The sequence below is a fragment of the Idiotropiscis lumnitzeri genome, chromosome 15 (assembly GCF_059441095.1).
Source record: "Idiotropiscis lumnitzeri isolate Australia: NSW breed Sydney's pygmy pipehorse chromosome 15, RoL_Ilum_1.0, whole genome shotgun sequence".
Taxonomy (NCBI): domain Eukaryota; kingdom Metazoa; phylum Chordata; class Actinopteri; order Syngnathiformes; family Syngnathidae; genus Idiotropiscis; species Idiotropiscis lumnitzeri.
Window position 1 is genome coordinate 1,070,512 of NC_142405.1, and position 19,778 is coordinate 1,090,289.

The 19,778-nt window shown below is 44.1% G+C and overlaps 4 protein-coding genes across 7 annotated transcripts; 2 read left to right on the top strand and 2 right to left on the bottom strand.

The window, feature by feature from the left end:
• Positions 1 to 76: 76 nt before the first annotated feature.
• Positions 77 to 5,584, top strand: mlx (MAX dimerization protein MLX). The gene is made up of 8 exons (XM_088317769.1): positions 77 to 550; positions 1,538 to 1,568; positions 1,647 to 1,736; positions 2,072 to 2,163; positions 2,249 to 2,348; positions 2,754 to 2,853; positions 3,517 to 3,718; positions 4,056 to 5,584. The coding sequence occupies exons 1-8, from the start codon at positions 512 to 514 to the stop codon at positions 4,110 to 4,112; spliced, it is 711 nt and encodes a 236-aa protein (XP_088173895.1). The 5' UTR covers positions 77 to 511; the 3' UTR covers positions 4,113 to 5,584.
• Positions 5,047 to 7,477, bottom strand: psmc3ip (PSMC3 interacting protein). Of its 3 annotated transcripts, none has more exons than XM_088317766.1 (8): positions 7,378 to 7,453; positions 6,919 to 7,170; positions 6,562 to 6,673; positions 6,338 to 6,483; positions 6,123 to 6,176; positions 5,984 to 6,043; positions 5,865 to 5,900; positions 5,047 to 5,555 (listed from the first exon to the last, which is right to left on the bottom strand). In XM_088317766.1, the coding sequence occupies exons 2-8, from the start codon at positions 7,141 to 7,143 to the stop codon at positions 5,466 to 5,468; spliced, it is 723 nt and encodes a 240-aa protein (XP_088173892.1). In that variant the 5' UTR covers positions 7,144 to 7,170; positions 7,378 to 7,453; the 3' UTR covers positions 5,047 to 5,465. The 3 variants fall into 3 exon arrangements, with proteins under 3 accessions (XP_088173892.1, XP_088173894.1, XP_088173893.1); XM_088317768.1 differs by lacking the exon at positions 5,047 to 5,555 and having other exon boundaries at positions 5,634 to 5,900; positions 6,919 to 7,008; positions 7,070 to 7,170; positions 7,378 to 7,477; XM_088317767.1 differs by lacking the exon at positions 5,047 to 5,555 and having other exon boundaries at positions 5,634 to 5,900.
• A 297-nt stretch (positions 7,478 to 7,774) lies between these two features.
• Positions 7,775 to 13,754, bottom strand: retreg3 (reticulophagy regulator family member 3). 2 transcript variants are annotated; one of them, XM_088317761.1, is made up of 10 exons: positions 13,652 to 13,754; positions 13,160 to 13,410; positions 12,103 to 12,209; positions 11,293 to 11,323; positions 11,075 to 11,201; positions 10,539 to 10,623; positions 10,159 to 10,296; positions 10,000 to 10,079; positions 9,582 to 9,714; positions 7,775 to 9,335 (listed from the first exon to the last, which is right to left on the bottom strand). In XM_088317761.1, the coding sequence occupies exons 2-10, from the start codon at positions 13,408 to 13,410 to the stop codon at positions 8,797 to 8,799; spliced, it is 1,491 nt and encodes a 496-aa protein (XP_088173887.1). In that variant the 5' UTR covers positions 13,652 to 13,754; the 3' UTR covers positions 7,775 to 8,796. The 2 variants fall into 2 exon arrangements, with proteins under 2 accessions (XP_088173887.1, XP_088173888.1); XM_088317762.1 differs by having other exon boundaries at positions 13,160 to 13,426; positions 13,652 to 13,706.
• Positions 13,225 to 19,608, top strand: tubg1 (tubulin, gamma 1). Its single transcript, XM_088317763.1, has 11 exons — positions 13,225 to 14,431; positions 14,782 to 14,894; positions 15,221 to 15,388; positions 15,495 to 15,563; positions 16,435 to 16,514; positions 16,592 to 16,718; positions 17,239 to 17,325; positions 17,754 to 17,903; positions 17,978 to 18,130; positions 18,402 to 18,563; positions 18,905 to 19,608. Exons 1-11 carry the CDS (start codon positions 14,383 to 14,385, stop codon positions 19,100 to 19,102), a joined length of 1,356 nt encoding a protein of 451 aa, XP_088173889.1. The 5' UTR covers positions 13,225 to 14,382; the 3' UTR covers positions 19,103 to 19,608.
• The last annotated feature ends 170 nt before the right edge of the window (positions 19,609 to 19,778 follow it).

The window sequence follows — 19,778 nt, forward strand, 5'->3', positions numbered from 1 at the left end:
ACTTCCTGTGCATGGCAACCACATTAAGAACAGGGTGGAGCTCATACAGGGTGAGGATTGTGGTAGTGACTGTAAGGGTGGATGCAGGTGCTTGAGGTGAGAGTTGAAGGTCTTTCTCTAACATTTATTGGCTACTTTTCACTTGGAGCCATCCTGGGGTTTGATCTTTACCCTTTAAGGGAGGCCAGTTTGCTTGGAGGCCAGTCAAGTGATCCAAGAGAACAACAACGACACCGTGTGGCTCAAACGGACTACTGTATCCCGACCTGTGACATTTAAGAGGGCTTTGTAGAAAATTGGAGACACACACAAGAGTCAGTCACAATGCTTTGACGTTGACAAAAAAAAGGCGACAGCGAATGTTTCAAGACCAATTACAGATAAGGCGTTCTTACTTTGACTGCTGACCGCCCACTTTGTTTTGATAGCGGAGGGAGTCTTTTTGGCTTTGGGTGCATTCAAAGATACCAGAAGGGCCCCGAACGCACCAACGTTCACACCGACATCCAAAATGGCGGATCCGACGACGTCGCCCGAGGACCACGGCAAGGTAAAGTCGAGCCGTGTGTTCGTATCAAACATCATCTTTTTTTGTCTTGTTACAAGTCTTTTGTGACATCAGTCACAAGTAAACCGTCGTGCATTGGTTCACTTTTGGCCGCGCTTGCTGTCAGTTGGTCGCGCTTTGTTGTCTTGCTTGTCAAGTGACTGTAGTAGGGAGGCTTTATTTTGGTAGCCCGTAATAAACAACGCTTTGGGTCATTTGGGTTTTTATTCAATTTAATCTAAAGGGAGAACAACTTCTTTTTTTGTTTTTTCTCCTTTGGAGATTGTGTTTGTGAAGTAAGTTTTGTGTTTTTAATCAGTTTACAGGCAGTTTTGAAACTCTTGAATGTAGTGTCAGAAGCGTGTTAAAATAAGCTTTGCAAATAAAACACAAGCTCAACCGTTTTGTTCACATATTAGTTCCAAACAACTAAATTCTTGATGGCCATCAGCGTTGAAACATCACTTTCACTCAACAGATGTTTTTTTGGCCAACTAAAACTAATTGTAGGGCACGCGTGCAGATACTGCTATTTAAAAATAGATATATCTCTAATATTTAAAAAAAAGATATTTCAATGTGTTTTGCAATTATCAGAGTAGTATTTGTCAAATATTTGTATTTTTGTAATGCGTTACCATTTCTCAAGTGAACTCCAAACGTGCTATGATGTATCTTGACAACTATTATCATGTGCAGTTTATATAATTAAAAAAATACATATTTTTGCCTTTTATCGAGTTGGTCAAGACGACATTGTCCAGATTTGACCTCCCTAGCAATTCTGAGCACACGTGGACTAACTATTGTGCAGCGTTGTCCTGATTTTAAACACAAAAGTGATTGTGGTCTTGGCGCGTCCATGAAAAGAAGTCATCAAGCTAGTGCTCAGTGGGTGCCATTGTCCTCATGTAGGCCAACATTTTAAACAAAGTCTTACTTTTGTTCATCCTTTCTTTCTCTCCATCTTGTTGCTTGGCGACGGTTCAGCACTCGGACGTGGCGTTTGGCGATGATCCCGGTGAGTTTGTTGCGCCCCACGTCCCGGCCTCATGAGAAGCAGATAAGGATGACTCTAGAAATCTGTGCTTTGTTGCAGTCCTCTTTGCTGATGCGTCCCGCACGGAGAACCTGGTGTCAAGGGCCAACAGCATCAGCTCAACAAGTGCCTCCTCAGTACCAAACACAGGTGCTCCTCCTGTCAAGGGCTTATCTTTTTTTTTTTTTTTCCCCTTTGGTGTAACAGGCGGGAGTGACTGAACTGGACAATCACAAAAAAAAAAAAAGTCAGCAAAATTGTAACGAAAAACTCCTGGGCATGTTCCTGGGTCATTATCCCTTGAAATGGATAAAATCCCAATCGACCTTTTGTGTCATTATTAACCCAACTAACAAAAATGCAACGGTACCTTCGATTGTGTTTCAGTTAAGTTGTTTCCAAGTGTGAAATTCACATTGCACGTTAAATGTATGAAATAATAGAAGGGCCAATCTGCGTGCCTTCGTATTCAAATATGGCAACAGATGACGAGGATAGCGACTACAAGAACTTGTGCAAAGATCGGCGGAGGCAAGCGCACACGCAGGCCGAGCAGAAGCGGCGTGACGCCATCAAGGTGACGCTGCGTTCTTCTCAGACGAGGACGACCGTTTGCCGTTGTTGTGCCCTGAAATCTTACAAGGTTTACTCTGCTTCTCCAGAAAGGCTACGATGACCTGCAGTCGGTTGTGCCGACTTGCCTGCAGTCTGAATTTGCTGTGGGAGCTCAGAAGATCAGCAAGGCCACCATCCTGCAGAAGAGTAAGTCACTACAAACCTAATCTCAAGCGACACGTCAACAAAGCGACTCGATCCGAGTAGGAAGCCGAGTGTCCAGTGAGCAGTATGAGGACGGGATGTTGAATTTGGCATCTCGATCGCGGCGGCGCTTTCTAACCGGCTGTTTTTGACGCATTCACCGTCATGACAATGAAAGGAAAGTGTTCCAATCTTCTTTCCCGTTGGGTCGCCTTCTAACGTTAGCCGTCGTCCCTCCCGTTTCTTGATGTGAGAATGCCGACCGGCTGCACGTTCGGGCCAAGCTACTTGCAGGCGTAGCGTCGTGCAGTCCAAGAGCGCAGATATTCTCTGCTAAAAATGATCATCATGTGATCGTGCAAACAATTTAGCACAAGGCAAAGCCAATAAAACGGTTTCTCTGTGCAGCCATCGAGTACATCAAGTTTCTTCACAAAGAGAAGAAGAAGCAAGAGGAGGAAGTTTCCCGTCTAAGGAAAGAAGTGACGGCGCTGAAGATCATGAAAACGTGAGTTGATGGGTCGGTGGGGTGGCGGTTTTCTTGTTGGCTAACTGCGACACTTGCGGGCTATGTAAGAGACAAAAAGGGGAGAAAAGCATAGAAGCGCTGTTGGGAGGTGCTGCTGTTTTGGTTAACAATGACGATTTTATTTTTCAATTTAGCAGTTGGCTTTGAAATGTTCATAGAACTTCTTTCATAACGGAGAAAGATTGGATGAGATTCCACCCTTTGAGAGAATAGTAGATGGTGCTGCTGTTTTGTTTAACCGCCAAGTTTGAATGGGGCTTGGCAGTTGGTGTTGTGAAGTACAAACTACGGTCCAATTTGGAGGGTGTTTTTTTCTTTTTATTTTTTTCTTTCTAGGTCGATTCCAACACGGAGCAGAAAATGAATTATAATTACCGCTCAATTAAATGAGAATAGTGAATCAAGTAACCTGTTTTGATCCCTCAATCCTTAAAACAATCAAGATATGAATTTTAGGTAGAACATTTGACTGCTTTCCAATCCTTGTCTCAAGAAAGACGCTTAATGGATTGAATGGAACCAGAGCTCCAGCTAGCTGCTAGCACTTTTTTGTATCGACAGCTAGGAACTGAAATGTTTACCAAAGTGGTTTTGTTTTGTTTTTTCACTGTGGATGAAAGACATTTTTGTGCTTGCTCGTAGGAACTACGAGCAGATTGTGAAGGCGTACCAGAACCATCCGCAGCAGGGCGCGAACCAGGTGTCGGACCAGATCAAGTTCAACATCTTCCAGAGCATCATGGACTCGCTCTTCTTCTCCTTCAGCACATCCGTGTCCGTCAACAGCTTCCAGGAGTTGTCGGCTAGCGTGATCAACTGGATCGAGGAGCACTGCAAGCCGCTGGTAAGTCCGCCGCACGCGCCCCGCCGGCTCTCGGTTGGGCGTCGGTAACTGGAAATCGAGTGGAACCCCGACCATCATTACGGTTCTCCCGGAATCGTTTTTTTACAATACTGGTGCTAAATTTTGATTCCTGGTTAGCAACATTAATGAGGTTCTCTAAAAAATCTACAGTGGAAAAATAAAATAAAATAAATATACTGGTTAAAAATAGGCCTGCGAGTAGCTCGTAAAACTAACAAACGGTAAAAAGCTCACAAAACTAAACAGAATTTCCCAAAAATGACCTTCTGCTCCAAACCTGCCATTTAATACTTTTTCTTTTTTTTTCCCCCTGTAGAAGCTGAAGGAATTTGTCGTCGGCGTGCTGCAGCAGATCATCGGGCAGTTCTACTGATGCAGGCCGTTACGGGACATGATTTTAGCCGCGTGGGCACACTTAATGTTGGTCTCAATTTGCCGATTTGAGCCGGTTTACGATTGTCAGAACGTGTCGGTTGACGACAGATGTGGAAACACAAGCCGGCCTCAGGAGGTTATCGTGAGCAACATGTTTAAGTGTGTGTGTGGATTTTCTCACTCTCTGCTTGAGAGATTCTTTGTGGAGAGTTCACCAGAATGTTGCACATGCGCCCGATGGCCAGTGAGTGTTCATAAAGAAAATGTTAAGTCAAGAGTGTGATGGCTTAAGTGCATCAGTTGGTCCACGACAATTCAAACGCTTTTCCAGGGCAAGAGATTTCCTTAACTCATTTACTGCCATTGATGGCTAAAGACGTCAAAGATCCTTTTTTTTTTTTTACTGGGCTGGTAGTGAATGAGTTAAGTGTCAAATCTCCCGACGAGTCGCTTCCACACTGCAATTCCCGCTAAACGTGCACATCAGAGGCGTGACGGTAAAGCCTGCGTTTTCTCACTTGTTCTGTTCAGAGATTGCGCACACGCGCAGGATGTTGCGGCGTCTCCTGAGCAGATTCCCGCATCGAGATAATTAGATGCGCGGTGATGTCAACATGGCGGGCTTTCGACTCAAAGGAGCGTAAAGACACCCTCCTTCCAAACTAGTGACGGTCTGTCCGTTCTGCCTCTGATACTACCTCACATGCCGGCTAATTCCTGGGCCGACTTCATCCCGCTTCGGCAGCTTGCAAACGAGTAGCCGAGCAAGTAAAAGGATGCTCGCTCGCCAGTGCGAAAGGGGCCAGCTCGACTGTCTTTTGTACAGAAAAGAAATAAATGACGGAAAGCTAATTGTCCCGATGACAATGACAATTGGTACTTGTATCGATGACTTCAAACGCTCTCATCGCAAGCGTCTTGAAATACTTTTTTACTTCATTTTTTTCTCTGCAAACGCACAATGACAAGCAAGCAGTTGTCACAGTAGCCAAGGATTGTATTGACAAGCAATTTTTTGAATGAAAAGTATTTGATAGCATTGCTCATGAAGTCCGAAACTTCTCAGCACTTGATTACCGAAGTGTGATGGATTGATAGTCAAGAATCGATGTCAGTGTACAGACTTAAATGTTTCGCCTCTCGTTCTCTGTTTTAACCAATGGTGTGCCTCAGGGGTCTCTCCTTGGATTCCTCCTGTTCAATCGTGTCACAATCCAAATACAAATGCAGTTCTTTTATGTAGCTGTACAACCGTCTTGGTCGTCTTGTATTTTGGTTCGTTAGTTGGTTTTGAACTGCCACTCTCCTTATTTATTTAAGGCAAAGCACAAGATGACTCCCTTCCTTTTTCTTACTGAATATCTGCGTTGAATGTTGGCTTGTTTTTCAATGTGCTGCTTCTCTGCCATGGCCAGGACAATTCCTTATCTGACCGTCTTTCCTGGTGAAATAAAAGTGTCTGAAATAATGCCCTGAATTACATTTTGTGAAACATACTTTACATGGACAAGATACAGTAAACAGTTTTTTTTTCTTTAAATAATTCGTGTTGAACATTTAAGCTCATTAGTAATACTGAACGGGAAAATAAGCAATTTCGCACACAGCTTTTAAGTACAAGATGAACTTAAAAAAAAAAAAGGGAAATGTACAAAATCCAACATCTATACATGCTTAAGCAATGTCCAAGGTGGTTTGGTACATTATTTTAAATACAGCAAACTAGTTTTCAAACAGTCGGCAAAACCACCTTGTAGTCTTCGTCAGTCTCCACGCCGACCTCCTCCTAAAAGGACGACAACACGGATATGTTGCGCTTAAAAAAAAAAAAGATTCACCATCCACTCGGAAAGCTTCATTTGAACCCACCAGGAACTCTTTCTTGCTCTTGGGATATCCCTCCAGGATTGTGTCCATCATGTCCGAAACCTGAGTAAAACGGAGCAAAACTAAAATATACATGGCTTCTGCGAAGAAGACAATATTTAAGAAAACTTTAAACTATTACCAGTCGCTTCCTCTTTCGCCACTCTTTCACATAAACGTTGTGCTCTGTCAAAACCTGCAAATAAAATATTTGAGATGAGACAAATAACAAATGCATAATACGGAATTATTTACATGTTGCGCTGGTTAAGCTCTCGTGAAGTCCTGATCAAAATTTTTGAATGACTTTAATGTCAAACTGTTGTTGGGCTTAATTAAAAAAAAAAACTCTCAAACCTTGTCTTTCTCCTCTGGTGTGACGTGGTTGGTGGCCGACTTTATTTTGTCCAGACGCTCATGACATCCTGAACACTCATCTCTCAGTCTGGCGATCTCAGATGTAATTTCCTGTGTAGTCAAGCTGTTGTTGAGCTCCTTCAGCTCTGCAACAAACATGTTCTAAACCTCAAATTCCCAAATGGTAAAAGTTTTCAAAGAACAACAAAATGGGGCCAGTGTACCCGCATCCAGCTTTCTGCAGCTCTGGCCGAGGACCTGCATCTCCTCATTGAGCTTAGCGATGCGGCCGTCCATGGACTTCAGGTCTGCATCATTCACATCTTTAAACTGAGCCTGTGAAGAAGAAAATGGTGATCAAGCTGTAGGCCAAACAGGTAAAAACCCGAGAGAGGGATGAACAGGGATGGCACTGCACTGGGGCTAGGGCAGCGTTCGGCAACCTTTAATACTAATAAATGTATCTTATGGTCCAAATCAAATGATACAACTGGAAACTCCCTGTGCTCGGTGTCTCCAACGGGCAGTCAATGATTTTATGAAAGATGCGGGCGGGGATGTCTTGTCACCTTGCAACTAACCTGATCAGCAAAATAAATCTTCTGTTTGCCATAAGTCTTCTCTTTTATCTTGCCCTCCAGAGCCAACAGCTCCATGGATTTGACCACTGCCTGGGGACAAAAATAATTTGTTTTAAATGCGCCCCACAAAAAAAAAAAGTCGAAATCGAACCGTTTTGCCCAATCCGTGCTGTTTTTGTAGGTTGCAGAAGACATCCTGGGCGCTGTAAGGTCGGTTCTTGGCATTCAGGTAGGCAAGGATGACTGTGGCGCCTGCGTGGACGACAAAGTGCTCACTTTAATCGTGTTTATTGTCTTGAAGTGTGGAAATGTACGATATGACACTTCGGTTGTACGACGTCTGTCATAGCTCGCTAACATGTGAGGCTAATGTTACGCTATGGATTTCAAAATTATTAACATAAGCAGCATCTTAACTGAGTTACAAATTATAAATCGTGTTAATGGTCCAGAACTTACTGTTGTCCTTTTTACTCATTTTCAACTCGACCTTAGTCGCTTCCGCTTTCTTTGCAAACTGAGTTTCGCGCGAAATGATTCGTCACTTTTTTTTTTGAAGCTGGGAGTTCACGCATCGAATTTTTTCACTCATTGGAAGCGCTCACCCCGTCGCGTCTCTACCATAAAGTAATAATATTCATTATTGAAACGCGAATTATTTACGTGACATAACGCTACCCGAAAAAAAGTTTGCGCTCATGTTTGCTTGCAGACAATTTTACTTCCGCATTATGCGAATTTGGTTAAAAAGCGAATTCTGTCATTTGCAGTCAAATCTTCTTTGACTGTTGGTAAAGTGAATCCAACTGTTTATTTTTTTTGTTAGGTTTCTCTCACACACACACACACACAGTAATTTCGTTGAAAAGTTTATTCAATATAATTTGCACATCAAAACATATAAAAACGATTGCAGAGAAGAAAATACACAACTGAGCAGACTGTCAATTGTTTCTTTGTAAAGTGAATCCAGCAGATTTGTTGTGCAGATTGTTCACAGAAATGGGATTTTTCTCCTCAAAACCACGTTAAAAGTCTAGAATTCGGATAAAGCCTCAACTGTGGCTCACTCAACTAATGTATGGATGACCAAGTCATATTTTCATCATAAAGTCACAGCATACTCGCAAGATTTGTGGGCCACTTCTGCAAACTGAAAATACTATAATAATCGTTTACTAAAGAGTAAACCGAGCGTAAATGTTTAAACTTGTCATTTGGATATTTAAAAAAAAAAAAAAAAAAAAATTCAGCATGACTTTCACTTACAATGAGCTGTTTAAACATTGTCAGTTAAAGGGCGAGAAAGACAAATTTATCCTGAATTTGTTCCACCATCACAAACAAACCCCAAAATAAAACAAAATCGCACAAAAGTAACAAACAGTGTACTTTTTTTTTTGCCATCTTCATGTTTAAACTATTTAGCGCCCCTTTTGATGTCAAATGAGATTGTCTTCTAAATAAACAGAAAACAGCAAAGAGCTAAAAATCAGCAGCACGACTGGTAACTTGTGAATAAACAACCTTCTGGGAAAGCAACACGGATGGCTCAAATGGGAATTGTCGGATTTGGTCCCGTGTTGGTTAGATAGCCCTCTTCTTGTCCAGACCTCTGCGGGAAAGAGGGTGACATTTGAAAAACAGCATTTTATTCATTTCAGCAACTCGCACCCTGCAAAGAGACTTGGACATGGCTCCCCCCAAAAAAGTACAAATCTGGTGATTCGTTAGCAATTGGACTTTTGGTGACATATTCACAGTGGCAAAAGTGATGCTGACCAGATGGGGCAAGGATGGAACATGAACATAGATTTCGCTACCATCTAAGACTTCAACACACTCGTTAAAAGTTTCAACTTTTTTTTTTTCTTCTTGTTACTGTGGTTTACCAAGCAGGCTGGACAGGAAGTTGGAGCCCTGACTCTCTCTACCTTGCCTTTCTTCAACGGGATCCATCTGGCTTAGTTCGGACTGATCCAGCATCTCAAAGTCCTCCACGTCAAAGTCCGTGTCCAGCTCCGAGCTGGACTGCTTGCGGTAGCTGCGGTGGGCGCCCGCCTTGGGCGGGGCTTGCCTGCGCTGGGCGGAGGGTCGCCGAGGCTGCATGGCGCCGACCAGTGCCGCCCGGATCATGTTGCTGGCGATGTCGCCCGCCAAGTCGCCCATGAAATCGGAGGCGGGCGGCAGGCCGCTGAGGGACATTTCGGCGTCGAGGTCCTCCTGGTCCGAGTCCAGGTGATCGTCCACGTCCGGCACGGAGGTGCGGTGACTCCGCAGCCCGGACAAAGCCAGGCTGGGCAGCCCGATGCTGGTGTCGTCGTCGTCGTCCATCAGGGTGGCGTCCGGGTTGATGGAAGGGAAGTCCGGGAGATCCTGAGCGAAAGATTCCTCGGCGTCACTGTGCCTGTCCAGATCTGAATGGGGTGAAAAGAGACATAAGGGGGGAAAAAAGCTAAACGAATTATCCTCACAAGTAGGACTGAAAAATTTAGAAAAATCATGTCATCACATTTTCCCCACTTCAATATTGAGATGATTTTTTTCAAGGTCCTCTTCCAATGAATTCTGGATTTAATTCCCCAGCCTCCCAACGGTGAGGCGGATGTGCTAACCACTTGTTCCACAATTCCGCCCAGACAGCAAGGTGACAAAGAACTCACCTTCGGAGCCCTCGGTCAGCGGCGTCTGGCCCCGGGATAGGTTAAATGTCCCATTGTCCGTGTAACAAATCTCAGCGTCGGAGTGTTCAGAGTCGGTCAGAGCGAGTTCCTTTGCCACGACAACATCGTCGAACTGGATGAGAAAAAAAATAAATAAATCTATACCTTATAGTTTAACACTAAAGCCTGTCAGAAACTGGAAGAGGCAACAAAGTGGAGGTAATATATATATTTTGTATAAGCTGCACTTACGTCATTAATGCTTCTGATTGTCTTCAAATACGGAGCCTTTTTTGTGGCAACGTGAACTATGAGTTTTAATTTAAAAAATATATAACACTTCAAAACATTGGGTCTCAATTACAAGTGGATTTTTGCCATTCGACACGGTACGAGAGGTTTTGCGACGCAGACCAACCGTAGGACAGAATGCTGCCAGCTCCTCCTCGCTGTCGCTGCCTTCACCCGAGATGACGCCATGCAGAGGCATGCGCAGGACTGCAGACAACGTGCAAAGAGAAGACTTGTTTGGCGAAAAATGGAAAAAGCGGATACGCGTGACGACGCGGCTCCTCACACTGGTTGTCGAGCGGCTTCGACATCATGTATCCGCAAACGCTGAAGTCCAGCCGCTGCAGGACTGGCTCCAGCTTCACAAACACACGCTGAAAAACCCGGTGATAGGCCGCTAGAGGGGCCAGGAGCGTCACCAACACTGGACAAGACACAAAGAGAATTTGGACCAAAACATTTTTCTTAATTCGCCATCATGGTCACGGCGAGGCAATTTGCCGTAAGCACCGCTGCATGCAAGTCACAACTTTAAACACATTTGACCTATTTGCCTATCACTCAGCTTTTTTTTTTTTTTTAAATCCTTTTCAGCTTTCTTCGCTTCGTGAGCCCCGGCAATTCCTTTCAACTTTTTTGAAGCCATCCGCGCTTGTCAGGACTCACCAGCCGAGTAGGAGAGCACCAACCCCGGAACGTATCGTCCGATCACAGCCAAAGAGAAGAAAAGGCAACAGGTCAGGATGCAAAACTAGAACACACAAGCAAAGAGCACACGTTACAGATTAGAAAAAAAATATTCCAATTGTGAACCCCGCTGTCCCTCTCAACATAGTCATTTAATAAACAATTTTTTTTTTCCAAGGTCCTCTTCCCATGCATTTTAACAAACACAAAAAATATATACATTTTTAATTACAATTAACGATATCAGATTTATTAGACAAATGTATCAGACTGGTAGGTTAAGCGTAGTCTTAAACAAAGACAAATGAACTATGAATTCAGACGGTTTCATTTGTCTACTTCGATTCTAGTTGTCACCTCACTCAACACTTCAGATTTGAACTCTTTTTCATCTGATTAAAAAGTCGTAAAAATGTGTTGACCAGTCTACGTGACGGTACGACACGTTAGCAACCGATGATATTTTTCCACGACAAATCGTCGTCACGATTGCACGCGTCGCGTATTGTCCTCACCCTGCCGGGCTTGAGTCGTTTGAAGTGCGTCAGGTTGGACGCGAGAACGACGACGCTGACCCAGGCCTCGGCGACGTGGTGGCACAACTCGGGTACGCTGAGGACGCCGGGCTGCACCAGGCCCCAGCTGCACATAAAAGCGACATTTGACAAAATCAACGCATCGTCAAAATACTTTCAAATGTCAAAAAGAGAAAATGTCTGCAACGGTGACCAACCTCTCGCTTTCAGATTCATCCTGGTTTTTGACTGTGAAGAACAAAAAAAAAACATTGATTAAAGGAGGTCCCAATTTGCACTTGCATAAATCAGTGCTTCTTAATTATTTCTGTTAAGCAAGCCCCTCTAAGAAGAAAACATTCTACACCCCCCAACTCTTTGCTACTATAAACAGTATCATTTGTCTATAAATGCCTTATTAGCATTAAAGAAAAAAAATAAAATAAATATAGACCAACTTACAACAAAGAACAACTTTATTAACATGCTTTTTTAGTCTGGCACAGAACATATTTGAAGAGCATCAATTTCCCTGATAAGAAAAATTCAGGAGAGCGCCATTGCCACCTACTGTGGTGGATGTGCAATTACACTTTATTCTTGTACGGCAAAAAAAAAAAAAAAAAAGACTGGCAGGTCTCACGCGCAACTAACAAGCTTCTCTGCTCTGTTGCAGCTCTCAAACTGATTATTGACTTTGGAATGTTGCTCGTAGATTGACTACTGATCCAGTTGTTGACGTGACATTTTTGTACCATCCAAAAATAGGCCTGATTAATCTCACAGGCACCAGTCTGCAGCCTCGTCTGCGCCGCTTGTCAAGATCAGGACACTACGAAAGGGCACGTTTGGAAGCAAGAATGGGAGATTAACCGCTGAAGGTGACACAAATCCCTTGTTGAGTGGAGCGTTGGAGGGGTGGGGCCGGCGGGGGGGGCAGCAGGTGGCTCATCTCTTCAGTTTTGTCGTACATCCTGACAAGAACACAGGCCACTCATTATGCTCGCAGACAAGAAATGTGTAAGCACCTCTGAGCTTGGGCCAGATCTTGTTCCTCCACATGTCGACGCAGACCATGGCGGCCAGGCCGGACGCCAGCAGGAACAACAGACGCAGAGACGTCAGTGCAAAGAACCTGCGGGAGAACGCCAGCTCGTCAACACACGCTACTTGTTCGAACAAACAACAAAGACGTTACGTAAGGCCGGTAACAAACACAATGCTGATCTTTTACACATCACGCCATCATTTCTGCTCCCAGACATTATTACAATATGTTTATTATTGTGGCTGTTTTTGCCCCAAAAGCTACAGCTGGGAGATTAACCTGACCAAGAATTAGTTGGCATAATAAGGCCAGTAATTGAGGTTAGCCATGTGATCTGTAAAGTGCATAGATCTGGAAAATTAGATTTACACACTAAAGATCCGACAAACAACAAAACCACACATACTCACCACGTTTGCTGCAGTCTTGCAGCCGATCAAAAATGTTTTCATAGTCATACTTTTAGAGACAGCGGGAATACTCAGCGTTATGGTGAATTTACTTAAGGTCTAAAATATGAAAATTATTTGCTGGGGAAATGCTAATTTACTGCCAAATGCACAGCTGAGGAGCGCACTTTGAGAAAATCGGGATGTTAAACTATTCCTAACTAAAATGACACTGTTACACTGGAACTGCAGCCTCCATAGATGAAGTTGTAATCTAATGGTCTAGAAAATGTTGATGCAGTTTAGTTCTGATGTGAACTTATAGTTTGTATCACACTTCAGAAGTCCTGCAAAAGTATTAGGTACACTTCATAATGGTGATACACAAATCTTCCCTAATTATCTTTTGGTATTTCCACACCCTTTGGTGGTTAATACATGAAGTACTTCACTGAGTATTTAGAATGCATCACATGCTAAATGAAGTAGTTCTGACACCATTGTTAACAACAACCACAATAATCACGTTGTTACATGTGCAACTCTCAAAAGCGAGCTTTATATCCTTGAGAATGCATTTTTAATACTCTAGCAGATTCGATTAAATGACGTGTACCCAACGATGTGCCAAAGGGGAGTATGTCTTACCAGAACACAACATTGACAAGCACGTAGAGCAGCAGACACTGGACGGGTCTCTCCCACACCAGCACCGACTGCAGGTAGGTGAGCAGCGGCTCGTAGGGCCCCAACCGGGACTGCAGCGCCGCTTTGACCGCCCGCACCTGAGCGTCCCTCTCGCTGGATCCCGGTCGACTTCGGAGGCCGCCAGCGCTGCAACTCGGCTTGCCTCCGGCATCGTCGGCCGCCACGTCTTCCATAGCCCCCGTTTGAGACATCTTCAAGCGCAAATGTCAGGGGGGAAAAAGAAAGATTTGATATGCAAATGAGGGGAAACCGCGTGTTCGTTGGAAGACGATAAGCGGCGCCAGCACAACATCGGGTGGCTATGAGACAGCGGGGTTCAAGAGCGAAATCAACGGAAGACGAGCTAAGCGAAGCCTTTCAGTGATATTCCGGGACTCAATGTTATCGAAGCCATTGTAGAAAGTGTGAATAATGAGCTGACATGACACTTACTACTTGGACATTTTCGCACGTAGGAGGTCTCGTCGTCGAACTGCAAATATGGCGTAACCTGTTTTTCTGAGCCCTTTATCGTCCAATCACAATGCGAAGGGATAAAAGTGGCGTGGTGCGTTCAGAAATATGGGAATTATGATGACTTCATAATGTATTTTTTCCCGACGTGATACGCCAACGAACAAATGACAAGTGATGCAACTATTACGTTCTTATTATAAACCACACGAACATATGCACGAAACTCAAAATGTTTAAATAATTTTCACCCGCTTAAACTAAACGAAATGTACGTTTCACAAGTGACCTTGAATGCAACGAAATTCCGGTCGCCACTGTAGCATTTCTGTGCGTTTTATCACAAACGACAATGAAACATAACTATACCTCGACGTCGCTTTGACTCACTGAAAATTATTGTTGTCAGACTTGTGTATCCCAGTTAGATACGAGAAGCAATGGTATATTGTTCACGGTTATTGTGCATATTATCCTGTATTACAGTATTATTATTTTTTAACGCTAGCTAACATTTCCGTTATACCAACATTCGCCTGTGATGGGCAGTGTCACCTTTTACTGCCACCCAAAAATAGACGAAGAAGTCCGCTTCAAGCGTCACATCAGCACCAAGCGGGAAGTAGTCTACCAACAGTTAGCTGGCTAGCGAAATAAGCTAACAGCTTGCAGGCAGGCTGGCTAAATAAAACGTCGCCCAAGACTTCGAGATGCCTCGTGAAATCATAACGCTACAGCTTGGACAGTGCGGGAACCAAAGTACGTGTTAAGGAGGGGAAAAAAAGCCAAATAAAACACATCGTCAATTTACGTCGCGCTCCTTCACAGCCGTTACGTCCACTTGGGTTAGATTGCACAGAGCAGCTGTTCTCTTAATCTCGTTCTTTGACGTCACCGAAAATTGTCATCAAATGTATTTAGACTTTATGCAATAGCTTCATTGAGCTGTAATGTTAGTTTTCGCTTCTGCTTCCGTAGAGCTTCACAAGGAGGCAACACCCTTCCACATCTGCAAAACGTGAAATCCAAAGTCAAAACGACTCATAGTTGTACATGTGCTCTTGAGTGTGCATTCAATGCAGCATTTGCACATCCGTATTTGTTTGCAGTCGGCTTTGAGTTTTGGAAGCAGCTGTGTGCAGAGCATGGCATCAGTCCTGAGGGCATCGTCGAGGAGTTTGCCACCGAAGGGACCGACAGGAAGGATGTCTTCTTCTATCAGGTACGTGCTGTCCATCAAACGAATAAAAATGGTGATATTATCTTTGAAAATGTGTTTGAAGACGGCGCTCGGAAAGTTGTGCAGAGCTAAATGGTGCCTGTTTGCAATGACACAATGGTCCAGTAGATGGCATCAGAGGAGAGAAAAATCTCGAATCAGTCGAGCCGTTGTGAGACTAGGATGCTAATAGAACACTCATAAAGGAAACTGCATTTTGTCACACTTTAAAATAGTTTCTGTTACAGGATTTCAGAAATGATACTACACTTACACGCATTATTACACTCCTTTTATGTCCCAATGAAGACAGTTTGTGTTTGCGGCAGGCTGATGACGAGCATTACATCCCGCGCGCAGTCCTCCTGGATCTGGAGCCTCGCGTAATCCACTCCATCCTCAACTCTCCTTACGCCAACCTGTACAACCCCGAGAATATCTACTTGTCCGAGCATGGCGGAGGTGCCGGGAACAACTGGGCCAGCGGGTACTCGCAGGTGAGCACTTTTATCAGGACGCACACATCTTTCAGTGTCCTAAGGAAATAGTTTACACATCGAAGGTGTATGTTTTTTGTTTTTTGTTTTTTTTCGCTCTCTGCAGGGGAAAAAAATCCAAGAAGATATTTTCGACATCATTGATCGCGAGGCAGATGGTAGCGACAGTCTGGAGGCAAGTTCTTACATACCGTAATAACTGTAGTCGATGAATTGAATCTGAATTATAACAAAACAAAAAAAAACAGACACAATGCACGAACGTAAGTAAATTACGATTCGGTTCCTGGTATGGTCTGTAACATCAGAAAAATGGCAAAAATGTTGTTCATTTTGTATGAAAAAAAAAAATTATCAATCTGCTTTCATGGAATACTAAAAGAAAATCTGAGAATATTTACTGTTGGAAAGTTTGAATTTGCTTGGAGTTTGACAATTTTAGATAAAATGATGGTGAAAGGATTAATCACTTCTAAAAAATATTGTTAATAACAAATGAAATATTTCACCATGTTATGACGATGTATGTATTCATTTACCTGTACCGTTGTATTTTTTCTTCTCACAAATGAATATATTTTCGTAAATAACAAGTAAAATATGATTATAGTTGCCTGATTAAGAGATTTCTCAGCGATTCGATCAAGATTGAAGCTTGAACGTAGCATGTCGCTTTACACTAAACGGCACCGTTGTTTCCATTCTTAGCTCCTTTTTTTTTTTTTTTTTCTCGGCGTGTTTTCTTTAGCCGCCCGCCTGGTGAAATAACAGCCATTTCCTCACTAATGTTTGCAATTCCTGTAAGACGCTCGCATTCTCGACCCCACATCATCATCGTTTTGTGTGTGTGTGTGAAGAAGGTGTGGCCGAACGAGCGTGTGTATGTTGGCAGGACGGGGTGTGTAATAAGTGCGGCGCTAATAGCAAAGTCCTGAAAGGAAGGCAGGTATTACGGCGAGGGAGGTTGTCCACATTTTTTTTTTGCCTCCCTGTGTGATCATCAACTTGCTGCAACTTGCGATGAGTAACTTTGAATCTCCCTTCAGGGATTCGTCCTGTGTCATTCCATCGCTGGGGGGACAGGCTCCGGTCTGGGCTCCTACCTGCTGGAGAAGCTCAACGACAGGTCCAAAGGCACTAATATTTATTCAGAGTATCAATAAAACGTGTCGGTCCTCACGAGGATGCAAATGTTCTCATCAGGTACCCGAAGAAGCTGGTGCAGACCTACTCGGTTTTCCCCAACCAGGACGAAATGAGCGACGTGGTGGTGCAGCCGTACAACTCGCTGCTGACCCTCAAGAGGCTCACGCAGAACGCCGACTGCGTGGTCAGACAAATGTTGTCTTCATACTGGGAAAAAAAATTCCAAGATTTCAAAAAAGGGACCGTTAATGTCGTTAGGCTAAATACATTTTGGGTCTCATGCTCTCGTGGAATTGGAGAGCTCAACGTCTGCACGCTAGCATTTGCGCGTGGGCGGGAGGCAAAGTTGGAACGCACGCCATCGCTTGTTTATTTTAACCCTAACCCAGTAATATTGAGATAAAAAACAAAACATTTTATGCACAAAATAATCACATTTTAAAACGCATTTGATTTTTTTTTAATTACTGTCTTTTTAAGAACTTGAAATAATTTCCATCCTGATTTTCAAGCTTATTCAAGTATACGATAATAAAATAATTACCAATGCGTATTTTTGATATAACAATACGAATACGATGTTTTTTGAATTATTAAAAACATTTCAATCAATGGACTTGCGAACCAAATTTTTTCAATTTCTAAACTTTGATATTAAGTGAAAACATTTCTATTAAAACAGAAACATTTCCATGTTTTTCCAGGTGGTGCTGGACAACACGGCGCTGAATCGCATCGCCACCGACCGGCTGCACATCCAGAACCCGTCCTTCTCACAAATCAACCAGCTGGTGAGCGAGCGTGACACCGCGCGGCTTCACGGCCAACAATTAGCCAAGCGCTTTGGACGGCTCAGTTGCTCAGCAGACTTTGGAGATCAGTTAAATGGTTTCAGTTCATCGTGCCATTTGCGTTCTAACTTTGCTTACAAAACCGTATTTGGTAAACGTCGAGAAAAAATGTTGCCATTTTGAAGGTTATGCTCATTTTGGAGCTTCTTTATGGATGGGGAAGCCATTTTGTGTGTTAGCGCACGCTTGAGATGTCTCAGGCTGCAAAACGATCCTGCTCATTTGAATCATCAGCGAGGAGAGGCGGGAAACCGGCCGGACAGCAGACCTCCAGAACCCTGCTCTCGGGTCGCCAGACTTTTTTTTTTTCTTTCACTAAAAGTCAAAGAATGTACCTGGTACATTTTGTCACATGCCGTCCGTGACAGGTGTCCACCATCATGTCGGCGAGCACCACCACCCTGCGCTACCCGGGATACATGAACAACGACCTCATCGGCCTCATCGCCTCGCTCATCCCCACGCCGCGCCTCCACTTCCTGATGACCGGCTACACGCCGCTCACCACCGACCAGTCGGTGAGTGGACGCCACGGACGGGCGCGGGATCGTTTTCAGATGAGGGCGGGTATTTATGGGCGAGGGCCGCGCAGGTGGCCAGCGTAAGGAAGACGACCGTGCTGGACGTGATGAGGAGGCTCCTGCAGCCCAAGAACGTGATGGTGTCCACGGGCAGAGAGCGCCAGCCCAGCCACTGTTACATCGCCATCCTCAACATCATCCAGGGAGAGGTGGACCCCACTCAGGTTGTTAGTTTTGACAAATAGTTTTAATACATTTTCAGTGTTTTTTTTTTTTTTATCAATTTAGTAGTTTTAGTTTAGTTCCTCTTTATGTATATTTTTGTGTGTGCATGATTGGAACGGCGGGAAACATTCTGAAGTTTGTGTTGTGAAAATCCCAAAAGAACAACCGCAGGCCATCCCGAAACCCCCCCCGGATAATATCAACGTACAGCCCCGTAGTCGTCGTTTAGTCTCCGCGGTGTTTCAAAAAGCATTTTGGTGTTTTGGTCAGGTGCACAAAAGCCTCCAGAGAATCCGTGAGCGTAAACTGGCCAGTTTCATCCCCTGGGGTCCCGCCAGCATCCAGGTGGCGCTGTCCAGGAAGTCACCGTACTTGCCCTCTGCCCACCGCGTCAGCGGCCTGATGATGGCCAACCACACGAGCATCTCCTCTGTAAGTCTCACCACTTCTTTTAGTTGATGACTTCATTTGGCCCTTGTGCTGCTCTTTCTGTCGTGTCTGAGTTGTTCACCTTGGACAAACGGAAATACATCTAAAGTTCATTTCAGTTCATCACAACTCCTCATCAGTACAGCACCAATAGAAGTCATTCATCTTGGAGGATAAAGAACATGAGCATATTTTTGTTGTCTGTCTACGTGTGTTGCACCATTTGTTCAGGCTGTTGCTTCAAAGGTAAAAGGACGAGCTAAAGCTGTGGAGATGCAGTTGCCACTTTTGAAATGAATTGTTCAGCTGTGCTCATCCTCAAGCGTGACTCCGCCCTCTTGCAGCTGTTCGAGCGTACGTGCCAGCAGTACGACAAGCTGCGCAAGCGCGAGGCCTTCCTGGAGCAGTTCCGCAAGGAGGACATCTTTCAGGACAACTTTGACGAACTGGACAACTCGCGCGAGGTGGTGCAACAGCTGGTGGACGAGTACAGCGCCGCCACCAGGCCCGACTACATCTCTTGGGGGACGCAGGAGCAGTGAACGCAGCAAATCCCCCCCAAAAATGAAATGACTCCAAACGAGTGTCCGATTATGTCTCATTGTGTTTTTCAGCACTGACACGCAACTTATTGCCTTCTTTTTTTTTTGCCCTGATTTTCATGCTTTGCGCGCTTCCCAGTAAACCGTCCCCTCTCAGCCAAGAGCTGACGCGTGGCCTCAGGACAGATGACGACGAATGCATGATGGGTAACTGCGTGGTTGCTTGCAAAAAAGTAGAAGGAAAGTGTGCTTTTAAAAGTGAATATTCAACTCTAAAACTAACACAGAACATACACTCAATGGACACTTCATTAGGCACAGTGCAATGGCCACATTTATGAAGATATTTTTTCAAATATTTGCTTCTGACAAATGCTGACAAAAAAGTAGTAAATGTAGTTTACAGACTTGTACCTAACAATGCGTCCAGAGAGCGTTTGTCATATTTAATGTTACATTGCTTGTTGGGCCTATTTAGATGTACAATAAATTCATTTTTTAGAAAATTGTGTACTTTTTGTGTGATTAAAGGAGTCATCTTGTGTCTGGTGGCGTGCAGACACTCCTCTCTTCCCTGCGCCCCCCCTTGCAGCTTTAGTTTTAGAATTGTTTTTTCTGTCAAGGGAATGTTAAAAACTACAAGGGAGGCAACTTTTCAAATTAAATGTGCCCGTGA

Bases quoted from the DNA above. Each gene is read 5' to 3' on its own strand.
- mlx (XM_088317769.1), top strand. From the start codon at position 512: ATGGCGGATCCGACGACGTCGCCCGAGGACCACGGCAAG. The intron at 1,569-1,646 runs GTGAGTTTGTTG...GCTTTGTTGCAG, and splicing joins GGCGTTTGGCGATGATCCCG to TCCTCTTTGCTGATGCGTCC. The intron at 2,854-3,516 runs GTGAGTTGATGG...GCTTGCTCGTAG, and splicing joins GCGCTGAAGATCATGAAAAC to GAACTACGAGCAGATTGTGA.
- retreg3 (XM_088317761.1), bottom strand. From the start codon at position 13,410: ATGTCTCAAACGGGGGCTATGGAAGACGTGGCGGCCGACGATGCCGGA. The intron at 11,202-11,292 runs GTTGGTCACCGT...TTTTATGTGCAG, and splicing joins GATGAATCTGAAAGCGAGAG to CTGGGGCCTGGTGCAGCCCG. The intron at 10,624-11,074 runs GTGAGGACAATA...TGTGTGTTCTAG, and splicing joins AACGACTCAAGCCCGGCAGG to TTTTGCATCCTGACCTGTTG.
- tubg1 (XM_088317763.1), top strand. From the start codon at position 14,383: ATGCCTCGTGAAATCATAACGCTACAGCTTGGACAGTGCGGGAACCAA. The intron at 14,432-14,781 runs GTACGTGTTAAG...ATTTGTTTGCAG, and splicing joins TGGACAGTGCGGGAACCAAA to TCGGCTTTGAGTTTTGGAAG. The intron at 18,564-18,904 runs GTAAGTCTCACC...GCCCTCTTGCAG, and splicing joins ACCACACGAGCATCTCCTCT to CTGTTCGAGCGTACGTGCCA.
- psmc3ip (XM_088317766.1), bottom strand. From the start codon at position 7,143: ATGCCAAGAACCGACCTTACAGCGCCCAGGATGTCTTCTGCAACCTAC. The intron at 6,044-6,122 runs GTAATAGTTTAA...CGTTTTACTCAG, and splicing joins GGCGAAAGAGGAAGCGACTG to GTTTCGGACATGATGGACAC. The intron at 5,556-5,864 runs GTGGTTTTGCCG...TTATTTCACCAG, and splicing joins AGACTGACGAAGACTACAAG to GAAAGACGGTCAGATAAGGA.